We start from the raw sequence: 14314 nt of genomic DNA, 5'->3' as shown, positions 1-14314 counted from the left end.
ACGTTCTTACTTGTTAAATCGTCACATTTACCATTAAAATTAGAAACACATTCCTAAAACAAAAGGCCAATGCTAACCAATTGTATACACTATAGAAATTAGAAAATTTTAGTTGAGAAAAATAAGTTCACGCGAAGGATTTCACAAAAATGTATTGAAGTATTGCTATTTTTCAGAAGTGCCATTTTGGCACTCTGTGTCAAATTGAAAAATTAAGTGCCATTTGATGTAAACTAGGGCCAAAAATGGCACGGTGTGAGCCAAGTTGGCAGCCCTGACGGCATTGGCGTAATGTCACACCCAGCGTGAAATTCTCATTGTCTAATCCCGTATATTCTATTTAGGTATATTACCCCGTACGACATCATTTAGTACAGCATCTTATAAATTATATGCAACGACTTGGGTTTCCCCCCACTGCATCATTGGAGCACAGAAAACTCGCAGTAGACATCGCTGACGTAATAATAAAATGGGAAGGACAGCGTATCAAAGACGAAGAGAAAGATACAAAAGTGGAGGATATAAATCAAGATGGTGATGATACCATCTGTGATAGCACAAATAAACGAACGTCTGATGAAATTACCTCACAACGCAAAAAACCCGTCGCTACAGATGGATCTCGGAGTTCAATAAGTCAAAGTAATATATTTATTTTAGTAATTTAAATTATCATATTTGCAATGTTGAAGTTGACATTTCATTTTTGTCAGGCCCTTCTGGTGTAAATCAGAGTCAGAAAATAGATGACGCTTTCCGATCGATAGAAAAAACCCATTGTGACACAGTTCTCAATTTTCTCATACGGCTAGCATGTCAAGTAAACGATAATCAGCCCGCAGTTATTTCTCCTGGCGAGGGATTGTCGCGCAAGTATAAAGCCTATTTGTTTCAAATTAACATAATGTTTATTTACAAATGTATGTTTGTAGATGCATAATGCTATTAAAGTCAGCAATGCAAAATAAATGGCCTCAGCCGTTCGAACTTAAATTAAACTGGATGGATAAAGTATTTATGACCATTGAAACTCCCACGCCGAACCTGAGTAATATTTGCACTGGTTTGGATTTTGTTACATTTTTAACAACAATTTTGCCACCCGATCAATTGCTCTCCACTATAAGGCCAATTCAAAGAGGACTCTCCAGCTGTATAATACACCAGAATACACGAATTGTTCGTCTTATGCATGCATTTCTCACTAGACTTATGAGTCTTTTTCCACCAGATATTAATCATAAACACGAAGATCTTGACATATTATATAACGCTATAAGCAAAATGATCTCGGACAATTTAACATTATATGAAAAAAGTCCTCAACCTAATCCACCATCATTATTTGGAACTCTAATGATATTAAAGGCTTGCTCTTCCAACAATGCAAGCTATATAGACCGACTCATGTTGCAATTTATTCGAGTTTTAAATAGGTTGACAAAGGATCACTTGAATACGCAAGGCAATGGGCAACCCGTTGCATCCAGTACGGACAGCAGTCATATATCTTTGGAATTGTTAGTCCTTTCATTGGATTTGATAAAAAATCGAATAATTATTATGGGCGTTGAGGTGCGAAAACTATTCATTGGAAATATTCTTGTAAATCTTATTGAGAAAAGCTTAGATGTTAAAGTTTTGAAGTCTATAATAAAAATGCTAGATGAATGGATAAGAGCAAAGGAACAAAATCCTATAATGCAGATACCCTCTATACGAGAAAAATCGATCTTGCTGGTGAAGCTTATGCAGTATTTAGAAAAAAAGTTCTCAGATGAAACGGAACTCAATATACAATTTTTGGAGATCGTAAATTATATATACCGAGACGAATATTACAAGCAAACTGAACTGACGGCTAAACTTGAAGGCGCATTTTTAACTGGTCTGCGTTGCCAAGATCCACAGATAAGATCCAAGTTCTTTGAAATTTTGGATGCATCAATGAGGAGAAGGCTTCATGACCGACTTCTTTACATTATCTGCTCACAAGCTTGGGACTCTATTGGTACTCATTATTGGATAAAACAGTGTATTGAACTTTTAGTTTTGACTACCAACACAATGACCCAAATTCAAAATTCAAGTGAGGCGCACAAGGTGCCAAGTATCAAATCGGTAATTAATCTCGCTGAAGGCCAGGATAAAAGCAGTTTCGTAATTTACACGTCTTCTCATAGTGAATGCTTTGATGCCATGCAAGTTGAAGATAAAGAAGATGTTTTTGACAACGATCTTGAATCAAGTTGGAGTGTAAACCGTAATAATGAAAATGATAAAGAGGTGCCAAAACGTAAACTACACCTTCTCATAAATAAGCAGATTGAATTTTTAGAAGCAAATCGTAAAATCAATACGGAACAGTTAATTATAGCTATTGCTCAGTTGTGTCACATGGACATACAACTCGCCGAAAATGTGTGGCTAATTATATTTCCACGGTTGTGGGCAATCTTCGATGAGGAGCAGCAACATTTAATTTCAAGGGAGCTGGTTCCATTTCTTTCCTCTGGCAGCAATGTCGTACAAAAGGACTGCTATCCCAGTGCACTTAACACTTTTGTAGAGAGTTTGATGCAATGTGATCCTCCGATATATATTCCACCTAATTTAATGACGTATCTTGGGCGAGCACACAATCTATGGCATCGTATGACTTTAGTCTTAGAAGAACTTCATCATGGAACTAGAAGAATATCTCCCGACACTTCCGAAGTGGACCATCATGAACCATTTTCTCCGATGAAGAAAAATGTAGTGTACGATTCACTTTCTCAAATGTATGCCACCATGCAAGAAGAGGATCTTTGGGCTGGTTTATGGTTGAAATATGCACACTATCCAGAAACGAATATTGCTATAGCTTATGAACAAATGGGATTTTTTGAGGAAGCTCAAGGAGCTTACGACTTGGCAATGTCGAAGTTCAAACATGACCAAGCTAATGGATTGATTAACACTGATGTTAACAGTGAATTGCTTCTATGGGAAAACCATTGGATACGCTGTGCGAAAGAACTGAACCAGTGGGATATTTTATTAGATTATGCTCAAACAAACAAGGAAAAGAACATGTTTCTTATACTTGAAAGTGCATGGCGCGTTCCGGATTGGAATTTAATGAAAACTGCTATTTCTAAAACAGAGCAATCTTTTGCAAAACAATTCGGCTATAAGATTCACTTGTACAAAGGCTTTTTGGCTATATTGCATCAAGAAGATCGTCAGCTCTTAAATGTTGAAAGGCACATAGAAAACGCATCGGCATCATGCATGAAAGAATGGCGAAAACTGCCATCCATTGTTTCCCATATACATTTGCAGTATCTACAGGCGGCGCAACAAATAATGGAATTACATGAGGCAAGCACTATACATCAAGGCTTAGTTCAGTCCCGAAATACTTCTATCCACGATATGAAAGCTATTGTCAAAACGTGGCGAAATCGATTGCCTGTAGTTGCGGACGATTTGTCTCACTGGAGCGATATATTTACATGGCGACAACATCATTACCAGATAATTACTCAGCATCTGGAACAACAATCAGACCAGGGTAATACCATGCTTGGAGTACATGCCTCTGCACAAGCAATAATTTACTTTGGAAAGATAGCCAGAAAACATAACTTAACTGGGGTTTGTCAGGAAACTTTATCTCGAATATATACCATACCCTCAGTGCCGATTGTGGATTGTTTCCAGGTGAGCATAAATACATATATTTCACCATAAAAGTAATCATACATAAAGTTACTCTTTGACCTCTTCTTCTGTGAAAGCAGCAACAATTTATAATCAACAAAAACTGTGTAGTCCACAAAAAAAACACGGGTTTTAAAGATGTTTTTGAGTTGAATATAGTACTTGATTTTCAAGAGATTTAAATTAAAATAATCCTTATAGTTAATTAACAGGTTAAACCCTTTCTGCTAAGATTTAGCAGCCGTTCAGAGATTCCTCGAGAGCGAGTTATGAATCTTTTGGACCGCCTATTACCCTTTGTCGAGCGCCATTGCGTGGTAACTTGCAAGTCCTCCCATCCCCTTAGGAGCTCTGCTGTGTATCCTTTGGATGGACTGAGGGCCGATCAGGCTCCGTTGCGCACCGATTTTGGCTAGAGTGTCAGCCCTTTCGTTGTCGTTACTAACTTCTAGTCTGAACAGTACCTTTTTGTTGTTGTTGTTGTTGTACCTTTTTGCAACTGGCTACTTACTACCTTTGATACAGTTTTACAAAAGTAAGGTGCTCTTAACGCTGCCTGGCTATCCAAAATGATGTTTATTGTTGCCCCATTTGTCTTCTACGAAGACATTCGTGGACACAGACCTCAATTGCAAAAGCTTCCGCCTGGAATATGGTAGGGTGTAAGACCATCGGCCGCAGTGTTCCCATCCTCAAGTTTCGTACCATCAGTGTACCAAACTTTCAGATATTTTTACCTTGTAGGGCTTTGTAAAGGTCAAGGGGATCATTAATGAATGGTTTTAGGACACCCAAATGACCCCACTAAGTCCCCACTTTTCAAGCTACTTAAGTTCTGTAGCCTCAGGGCGCTCCAGCAAGCCTCTTTCTCTATAAGTGTGGCTAGAGGCGATATGCATGTGATGACACCAAGCGCCTCAGTCGGGCACGAGCACATAGGCCCCCGTTATGGCCACACAAACCAGGCGGTGGAGCTTATCATCGTATTGAATGACCAATACGTTAATTTCGGGGATATTCCCCAAGTCGTACCATGAAGCCTTTGACAAGCATAAAATGCTCTCGTGGCTTTATTTGTAACCGCTGTGAGATGCGAGTTCCAGTTGAGTCTCTTATCTATTATTACGCCTAGATATTTTGTCTCTTGTGAGTATTAAATCTGTCCCGCACAATTTGGGTTTGATCAAGTTTAGCTTCGTTCTTTTGGTAAATGGGACGATGACGGACTTCATTGGGTTAATTAACAGGCCCTTTTACGTTTAGAGCAGACTGCAACCTGGAGCATAATGTCTCCTCATCCAAGCTTACCACGTAGATGACAAGGTCATCAGCATATCCATATGCATTAAAGCCATTCCCTTTAAGTCTTTCTAGAAGTTCGTCCACAACTAGTGTCCACATTAGGGGAGTGGTCGTTTCCGTTTGCCTACTACCTTCTAGTTCGAGTATTATGGTTCTTGCCAGATACTAGCAGGGTTGCTTAAGTAGCTGAAAAGAAATTTTACCCGAGTTGAGCGTACTTTTGTCGCTCGCTTTTAAAAAAAATTTGCCTAAATTAACAATGAAAAAACTCGGAACAACTGTCCTTGACTTATGTTGTTTCTGCAAGAAACAGAGTTAGTAGTAAATAACATCATATATAAATAACATGAACATCACAATCAGATTAATCATATTTTATATTACTATTAAGTTTTACCTACTAACATTGCGTTACATGTTTGCATTTTTCCTGTTTTATATTTTTAAGGTAAAAAATCATAACGCACACCATCTTCAAAAGTGAAACAACTCAAAATTTGGCATTTTTGCTGGAGCAAGTTTTTTCCTGTCCGTATGCATTCGCTTGCTAAGAAACAGTTTTTCGCATTTTCTGACGAACGTGTAATTTTAAGTTGTGTCACCTTTGAAGATTGTATGCGATATGCTCCATCATCATCATCTGTACAAATCGTATGATCCCCGCTTATAACCAGGGCTTCGGAGCAAAAGTTTTTTTCATCCGATCTTAGCTCCGCTCCCGCTTACAATTATTATTTTTTTTTAATTACATATTTACTTATAAACCGAGCCCTAACCGCAAAAAACGTAGGTGATTTTTTTTTTAAATTTCCTTCTTTTAGTTGCAGAAATGCATCCAGATGCCCATGGAACACTTCTGCATTCAAAAGAAAATTTAGAGCTCGATATACAAATGTATGTATGTACATATTGCACATTTGCTTCAAGAGTGTCATTGGATTTTTTTTTGTTTTTAGAGAACCTATAAAAATAGTTAATATTAAAACATGCTTAAATAAATAATTGGATTTTATTATTGGAAGTCCCCAAAAGAGAAACAGAGTTTCTGTTTTAAAAACATTAATTTTCAAGAATTCTATACCATTTCTACGAAAAAGTGTTTTCCCCCATTTAAAACACATAAACAACTACATGGTCTTTGGGAACTTCTAAATATAATAAAAAATAATGGTATTTTTTCTATTTATTAAACTTTTTCCCCCAAAAATATTTTTGGACCACCCTGTTGTAGTATTTCCTAGTAAAATAAATAGAGTGCAAACTTATTTAACATAGTTGCCTTAAGTGGAAAAAAGGAAATTTATTAACTGAAGGAGCTAAGTAAGGAACAAATGAATTTTTTAGCTCTTTGCTCCATCTCCGCTCCAGCTAAAATCCTGTGCCCCTTTGCTTCGCTCCAAAGCCCTGGTTATAACGACTCTTACATAAGCGCAGTTTTATTCACTCAAATTGATCATACGGGCTCAAGACATTGATATACACATACATACCATTGTATAAATATTTATATTTTCCAATGTACAATATTTGCATTTTTTATTTAGAAAATACGGCAGCAAGTGAAATGTTACTTGCAAATGGCAGCTTCTTCGGGAAAAACTGAATTAAATGAGGCACTTGAAGTAATTGAATCCACCAACTTGAAGTACTTCACAGGAGAAATGAATGCAGAATTCTATGCCCTTAAAGGACTACTTTTAGCACAAATTGGCCGTTCTGAAGAAGCGGGCAAGGCATTCAGTGCAGCTGTGCAACTCCACGATGGACTGACCAAAGCCTGGGCCATGTGGGGTGACTATATGGAGCAGATGTTCCTTAAAGATAGACAAATGGTATTTGCAGTTAGTGCAATAACTTGCTATTTGCATGCTTGTCGTCATCAAAATGAAAGCAAAACGAGAAAATATTTGGCAAAAGTATTGTGGTTTCTCTCCTATGATAATACAAGTGGCACTCTCATGAGTACTTTGGAAAAATATGTGGTTGGAGTGCCTCCGTCGTATTGGCTTCCATGGATACCTCAACTCCTTTGTTGTTTGGTGCAGTACGAAAGCAATGTTATTTTGAACCTTTTAAGTCATGTAAGACTTGATGTCACTAGTTCTTATTATTTTTTATTACTATAGAATGAAACTATTTTGTTGATTTTTGATAAAAAATATTGTCCATGTTATAGCTTTAAACAAAAAAGAAAAAAATGTTAACATTCCATTAAAATTTGATATGAATTTTTAAAACAGTTTTATAAATCATGAAGTTTTAGTAGTAAAGTGCTTGTTTGAAGACTCGAAAAAATTTAGTCGATTTTTAATATGTTTTTTTTTTTGTACCGTTAGTCTTCACACTTTGCGCTTTATTATTTTAAAATTTCATAGTTAATAATAAGACTGCATACTCAAAATGTTTTAGAAATTGAGATCAAAAAATTTTAAACTTTAATGGATTTCGAAGAAATTTATTGTATTTTTGTTTAAGGTTTAAAACTATGAATTAAACGGCTTTGGAGAATATTTTTATAAGAAATTAACAAAAAAGATTTAACATGAAAAAATTCCCACTTTGACACTTTACACAGTACAAAAATAAGAGCGAGTCAGACGTGGCAATATTTCAAACTTTTCCTCGCAATTCGCTGTCAAATTGAGAAAGAAAAATTTTATTTCGATGTGTGATGAGCCAGAAAGACCTTTTTGTCACATTTCGGAAATCAGTTTCAGAAATAAAATTTGCAAGATGTGACTACAATTGAGAGAGCGCAAATCGATTTCGGATATATATTTCAACTTGCTCGTGCTGCATTAGCAATTTGCAATTCGCCTTTCGGAAATAAAATACCTCCTTCGAAAGACACTTTACATGCAAGGTGTGCCTGCTCATGCAACTGCTTTCTGAAATTTCTCAATTTGACAGCCTTTTCGAAATATATTGCATTGCCACGTCTGACAGGCTCTATATGAATGTATGTAAATATATATTTGCAGGTAGGACGTTTATATCCTCAAGCCGTTTACTTTCCGATCCGAACTTTGTATCTAACATTAAAAATTGAGCAAAGGGAAAAACATAAAACCGCTGAGCAGGCCGGATTCATTGGAAAACTTCAAACACCGGTAAGGTTTATTTCACTACTTTTATATGCGTACTTATGTACGTATGAATGTTACCCTCATATGAATAAAATTGGTGCGTTCAGAATTGCATCACGCCAAACATCAGTCTCTTTTATTTCTAAACTATAATTGATGGAAGTGTCCAATATGCGCAACCGCGGTTAAATGTCCAATTGGAACTTACTAGTTGCGTTAATAAGGCATTTCCATCAATTATAAATTAGGAATAATGAATTTCTGAACACAACCATAGTTCAATGCTAAATCAATTTACAACGATCTCGTCTTTCTAAATAACTATTTTTTTTTTGAGTGGAAATCTACTTTATTACTTGAGTGTACATGTGGATCTCGACACATCGCAGTTGAGCTCGTATTCTGCAGTGAAAGCTACTACCCAGGAGATCATTTCAGGAGTGAAAGGTCTTCCTGAAAGTCAATAGGCCTTCCACTCTACCTTCCTATTTCTCTTCTTTTTTGTATGGAGTGGCACAAATTGAAGGGCTTCATCTTTCACTACTCATGGAAGGCATATGACAGGTTGCGGAGCGAAGAATACCGGGTCAGACCCCTTTCTAGCCAAATGGTCAGATGCCTCATTACCAGGTACTCCCGAGCCGAGACTTGCATTGCCGAATCAGTGTGGAAGTAGTTAGAGGGATGGCCAATGCTTTGAGCGCAGTTTAGCTGTCACTACCCACTCATAGGCTGGTATTGTGAATTACAAAGCGAACATTTTGGTGAAGATTTTAAGTTTGTTCACCAAATCGTTCGCAAGTCACAATACCAGCCATAAACTCCTTCCCCTCCACATATTTTCCACCACGTAGTCCATGGAATTGAGGAGGATTGCAATTACCTCTGACTGGAAGACCAAAGTATATTCCCCAAGAAAAAAAGTGAAGCTTAGAATTGATTTTCAGGAAGCTACTGAGGACCTCGGACACGGTTGTAGAGAAAATATTTTACCTATTAAAAATTTTCAGCAAAAATTCTACAAATGCAGACTATCAAGTAGGTCACACAAAAAAAAGGTATTGTGGGAAGAAACCATGCTTATTACTTGCCTTTGGGCTCGTTGAAACCGAATTTATTCATGCCATCACTTCAAGTTTTTAGGCATACTTCATTCATAACCGAATGTATATGCCAAAAATTACTCTTATGTATGCAGAGTCGATAAATTGGAAACTTTTGGACAAAAGTCAATTTATTAGGTTCATTCGCAAGCTAAAGCTCAAATATATAGCTGAAAATCTTCAGCCACGGGGTTTTATTAGCAGTTAATTTAGTTGTAACAGTTTTACTTAAACTTAAGAAAAGGATTCTGCGCTTTACATATGAATGGTCGCCGCGAATAATGTTGTTAGCCACAAAATTATAGTTTTGAAAAAATAAAAAGGCGTGTTCAATGACGAAATAAGGTTGTTGTTGTTGTTGTAGCGGCTACAACAACCCCGCCCAGATCGGTTAATATCTCAGTCGTTGTCGTCAAGTTCCACTAAAGGCAGCCCTAAGAAGCGTGCAGACTCAATAGGGTCGGTCCACAGGGACAAAGACGTTAGGGTTATCGGGTTTTCCGGGCATACGAAGAGATGTTTCGAGTCGTGAGGGGTCTCTCCGCATGCCGGACACTCATTTTGCACATCTGCGTTTAGTCCGCTCAGGTATGAGTTTAACCTGCTGCAGTAGCCCGAGCGCAGTTGGGCTATTGCAGTTCTTGTCTCCCGAGGCAGATGAAGCTCCGTCTCGTGAATGTCCGGTGGTTGTGTGCCTAGAACGGCATTCACAGTTCTGGAGTCTACATAACTTGAGACTGACTCCCTGTGAATGCCGTTCAGGGCCTGTCGATATGCTACGGGTCCAGAGGCTGCTTAAAGAAGGAAATAAGGTCATTTGATTTGGTTTTTTACTTTTTCTGCATAGGAGTTTTCAAGAAACTTACCTTTAAAAAAATAAAATATAAATATTATATATCTTTAAAGTTGAAGAAACTAGTAGTTTAAAAAGATATGTATGTATATCACAACCCCTTTAGGTACTCGAGAACCAAAATAGTGGGCAAGCAATGAATACTCAAACCAATTCCGGATCAACCGTTAATCCAATTAAAGCAACTCCTTCGATGTGGCGTTGTTCAAAAGTAATGCATGTTCAACGCGAAATTCATCCAACAATTCTCAGCTCCCTAGAGGGGATCGTGGACCAGATGGTTTGGTTTAGAGAAAGCTGGACCGAGGAAGTACTAAGGCAATTACGACAAGGCTTAATTAAATGCTATGCGATTGCATTTGAAAATAGAAGTGCCGTCAATGATGCGACAATTACGCCACACACTCTGCACTTCGTGAAAAAATTGGGATCAACATTCGGTATTGGTATCGAGAATATACCGGGATCCGTTGCAACTTCTGCCTCGAATTCAGCAGCATCTGAGTCTATTGCGCGTAGGGCGCAAGTTACCTTTCAAGACCCCGTATTTCAAAAAATGAAGGAACAGTTTACGAATGATTTCGATTTCTCTAAGCCAGGGGCTATGAAATTGCATAATCTTATTTCAAAATTAAAAACATGGATAAAAGCTCTGGAGGCTAAAGTGAAAAAACTTCCCACATCTTTTCTCATTGAAGACAAATGTAGGTTTTTGTCAAACTTCAGCCAAAAGACAGCAGAGGTTGAATTGCCTGGAGAATTACTCCTGCCATCCTCTTCGCATTACCATATACGCATTGCAAGGTTCATGCCACGTGTGGAAATCGTTCAAAAAAACAATACGGCGGCAAGACGATTGTATATTCGTGGTACCAATGGAAAGATTTATCCTTATTTGGTAGTTATAGACACTGGATTAGGCGATGCCCGAAGAGAAGAGCGCGTACTGCAATTAATGCGAATGCTTAACTATTATTTAGAGAAACAAAAGGAGACTGCTAGACGATTTCTAAATATGACGATTCCAAGAGTGGTACCAATATCGCCGCAAATGCGCTTAGCTGAAGACAATCCAACTAGTATTTCTTTAAAAGAGATTTATAAGAAGTGTTGCTTAAAACTAAAAATTGATCACGACCTGCCGATCGTCAAGTATTACGACCGCCTCTCGGAAGTGCAGTCGCGAGGTACTCAAACCACCCATACAGTATTGTGTGATATATTTTGTGAAGTTCAGACTACTATGATTCAAAGTACGCTGTTTAAAAAGTGGGCTCTCAATAGATTTCTTTCATCCACTGACTTCTGGCAATTCAGAAAAATGGTGAGTTAACTTATAATCTAGATTTTACTTAATAAATAAATTGAATGATATGCATATGTATATGTGGGCTTGTTCGAGTTGCAATCATAACCGCATTGTTGCGCAAATTATTAAAGTATCACGTTCTGTGTGAATTTCTAGCAATGTATTATCAGTTGGGCAGTTGCAAATATGCTGCCATTTTTTATCAGTACGGCAGTAATGTCGCTTTTATTACGTGCCTCGAACAAGCCCTGTATGTATGTAAAAGTGCATTCAGACGTGCGAATATTTCTAATTTTTCCACGCAATTTGCTGTGAAATTAAGAAAGTAAATTTTACATTCTCGGGCCTTTTAATATACAGTCATGTGAAAAATAATAAGGACACGTAATTTTGACCAGTTGTGACTATTTTTATTTTGTTTGTTTGATGTTTATTATTTTTTATAAAAATATAGCTTATTATCTGCAAAAACCACATGCATAGGTCTAAATTTAAAACTTTGTAGAAAAAATAAAAAAATTTAGCAACATTTTACAACGAACTTTTATTAAGAATTTTTAGAAAGTTTGAAAGAAAATAATAGCACCATCGGCAAACAATTTTTCAAAAATCAGCGTCACTAGAAACTTGCCCTTTATTAAGCTATAATTCAATGGGCTATAAAACTGCATACTTAGAATTATTATAAAAATTCTCAAAGTTTGTTGAATTGTTGATTCGTTGAATTTTTCTACAAAGTTTGAAATTGGACTTACATGGTTTTTGTTAGATAATGAGCTATTTTTTTATAAAAGAAAAAATCCAAAACTTGTAAAAATGTAGAGTCCCTATTATTTTTCACATGACTGTATATGTATTACAAAGACTTGGATGTGAGTTCCGGGAAAAAATACATACATTTTTATAAACATACATATTTTGTGAGAGCTTTGATTTCCTGGTAAATAGAGATTTATCAGGTGGTTTTATAACAGTTCAAAATATGTAGTATGTTTTAATTTATATTACACTAGCTTATACCCGCGGGTTTCACCCCGCGCTTTTATACAAATATGAAAAATAATTTAATGATGTTAGATTTTATTTCTGTGCCCATTTCGTTATAGCTCGTTATTTTTTAAGCGAGTTAAGGTATTTAGGCCGTTTAAAACTATGAAATTATAAAATCTCGTCTGCGCGCTAGGCATACGAAAGATATCAATCCCTCTAAGTTTACCTTTAAATGGTTCCAGGTATACGACGCGTGAACGTGTAACCTTCTTGGAGGTGCCACGGCGGGTTCTAATATTTCCAACTCAAATTTAGTAACCTGGCCTTGATAAAATACCACTTCCATTACTATAGCAAATGCCTCAAGAGAACTTTATAGAGAGATTATAAGGCCGAACCCAGCTCTCGTTTTTCCATTTAATGAAATTTATTCTGTCAGTACGGCACTTATAAAATAAATCTCCATAACAAATTTAAAATACTTCCAGGGATTTTCTATCCTTCCAGAGATATGTATTAAGAAGTTTTTAGTATGTACGGGAGGCGACATGCCTCCTTTTTTAATAACTCACATTTTTTCCATGAGCAATTGATACATTTTGCATACACAACTCCATACCAAGTTCCAGTATTCTTCCACAAACACTTCCAGGGATATGTGGCAAGAAAAAGTAAATTTGTACTGGAAGTGCCACGCCCCTTTTTCTTATAACCCTAATCTTCTTCCATGAATTTAGAATTAATTTTACATACCCCAGTGCCAAGTCCCAGTACTCTACACTGAACAGAATTAATTTTACATTCCCCAGTACCAAGTCCCAGTACTCTACCATGAACACCTCTAGAGATAATCAGTACAAAACAGTAAATTTGTACGGGAGGAACCATGTCCCCTTTTCGAATAACGCAAATTTATCTCCATGAGTATGGAATTAATTTTGTATGCACATCTCGGTGCCAAGTTCCAGTCCTCTGCAATAAACACAAAATCAATTTGCATGGGACTTGCCACACCACCTTTTCCAATAACTCTTATTTTTCTCCATGAGTATGGTATTAGTTTCACATACATACATACATATGTATTTCCATACCAAGCTCGAGTGCTATACCCCAAACATTTGAAGAGATATGCAATATGAAACTTTCAGTCAGGTAGGTGCTACGCCTCTTTTCCAAAAACGTCCATTTTTCTCCGTGAATATGAACATGATTTCACACAGTGTTGGCAAACTATTAATCTGATTAACGATTAAAAATTACCGATTAAAATGTTAATCGCGTTTGACGATTAAAATTAATTAGTCGTAATCAACTGTACGATGAATGATAAAATTTTTTTAATCGTTAATCGCTGACTGCGATTACGGTTAATTAATGTAAAACATTAATCGTTAATTTAATTAAAAATAAAATCTGATTAATTTGTCTAGTTTGTCCGAGTTTGAAACCAAACACCAGTTATAGTAATTATTTTGTGTTTTACGCTTATAAAAAGCGCATAATAAAAAAAAATTATAATTATTGTTATTAGTGATACATAAATTGGGAACTTTTACAAACCTAGTTTGTAAAACGTTTGTTGGTATATATCTTAATGAAAATGCACACCAAATTGCTTAGATTGATGAGGAAGCCCGACTTAGCCATACCGATTAACTCGCTTTGTGTGCACAGGGAAATTCCAGCATAACTTAATTAATCACAAAACCTACTTGATCAAATTAAGAGTTAATGATTAAAAATTAATTTTTTAATCGCGATTACGATTAACTGCTTAGTCAGATTAAAATTAATCATGATTAGCTGTAATTAGATTGCATTTAATCGAATAGTTAGTTAATTAAAACATCAATCGATTAATGCCATCATTGATTTCACATATGTACATATCACTATACCAAGTTTCAGTTTTCTCCCACAAATACTTCCAGAGATATGTATGTAATATGAAAATTCC

General features: G+C 36.4%; 2 protein-coding genes across 2 annotated transcripts in view; one reads left to right on the top strand and one right to left on the bottom strand.

Moving 5' to 3' along the window:
• Positions 1 to 14314, bottom strand: part of LOC108355851 (transmembrane channel-like protein 7) — a 120099-nt gene that overhangs the window by 68484 nt on the left and 37301 nt on the right. The gene's annotated exons all lie outside the window — the stretch shown is intronic.
• Nipped-A (Transcription-associated protein Nipped-A) overlaps positions 1 to 14314 on the top strand; it is a 90954-nt gene that overhangs the window by 64410 nt on the left and 12230 nt on the right. Inside the window, exons 15-20 of the mRNA XM_017606978.1 lie at positions 345 to 645; positions 717 to 876; positions 936 to 3711; positions 6558 to 7094; positions 7995 to 8123; positions 10162 to 11379. Of these exons, the coding sequence (XP_017462467.1) occupies positions 345 to 645; positions 717 to 876; positions 936 to 3711; positions 6558 to 7094; positions 7995 to 8123; positions 10162 to 11379 (5121 nt within the window). The remainder of the gene's footprint in view (positions 1 to 344; positions 646 to 716; positions 877 to 935; positions 3712 to 6557; positions 7095 to 7994; positions 8124 to 10161; positions 11380 to 14314) is intronic.

Source organism: Rhagoletis zephyria, unplaced genomic scaffold (genome assembly GCF_001687245.7).
Source record: "Rhagoletis zephyria isolate East Lansing unplaced genomic scaffold, Rhagoletis_zephyria_1.1 Rzeph_scaffold_00169, whole genome shotgun sequence".
Classification (NCBI taxonomy): Eukaryota; Metazoa; Arthropoda; class Insecta; order Diptera; family Tephritidae; genus Rhagoletis; species Rhagoletis zephyria.
The sequence above is the reverse complement of the archived record's forward strand: the minus strand, read 5'-3'. Positions and strand labels throughout refer to the sequence as shown.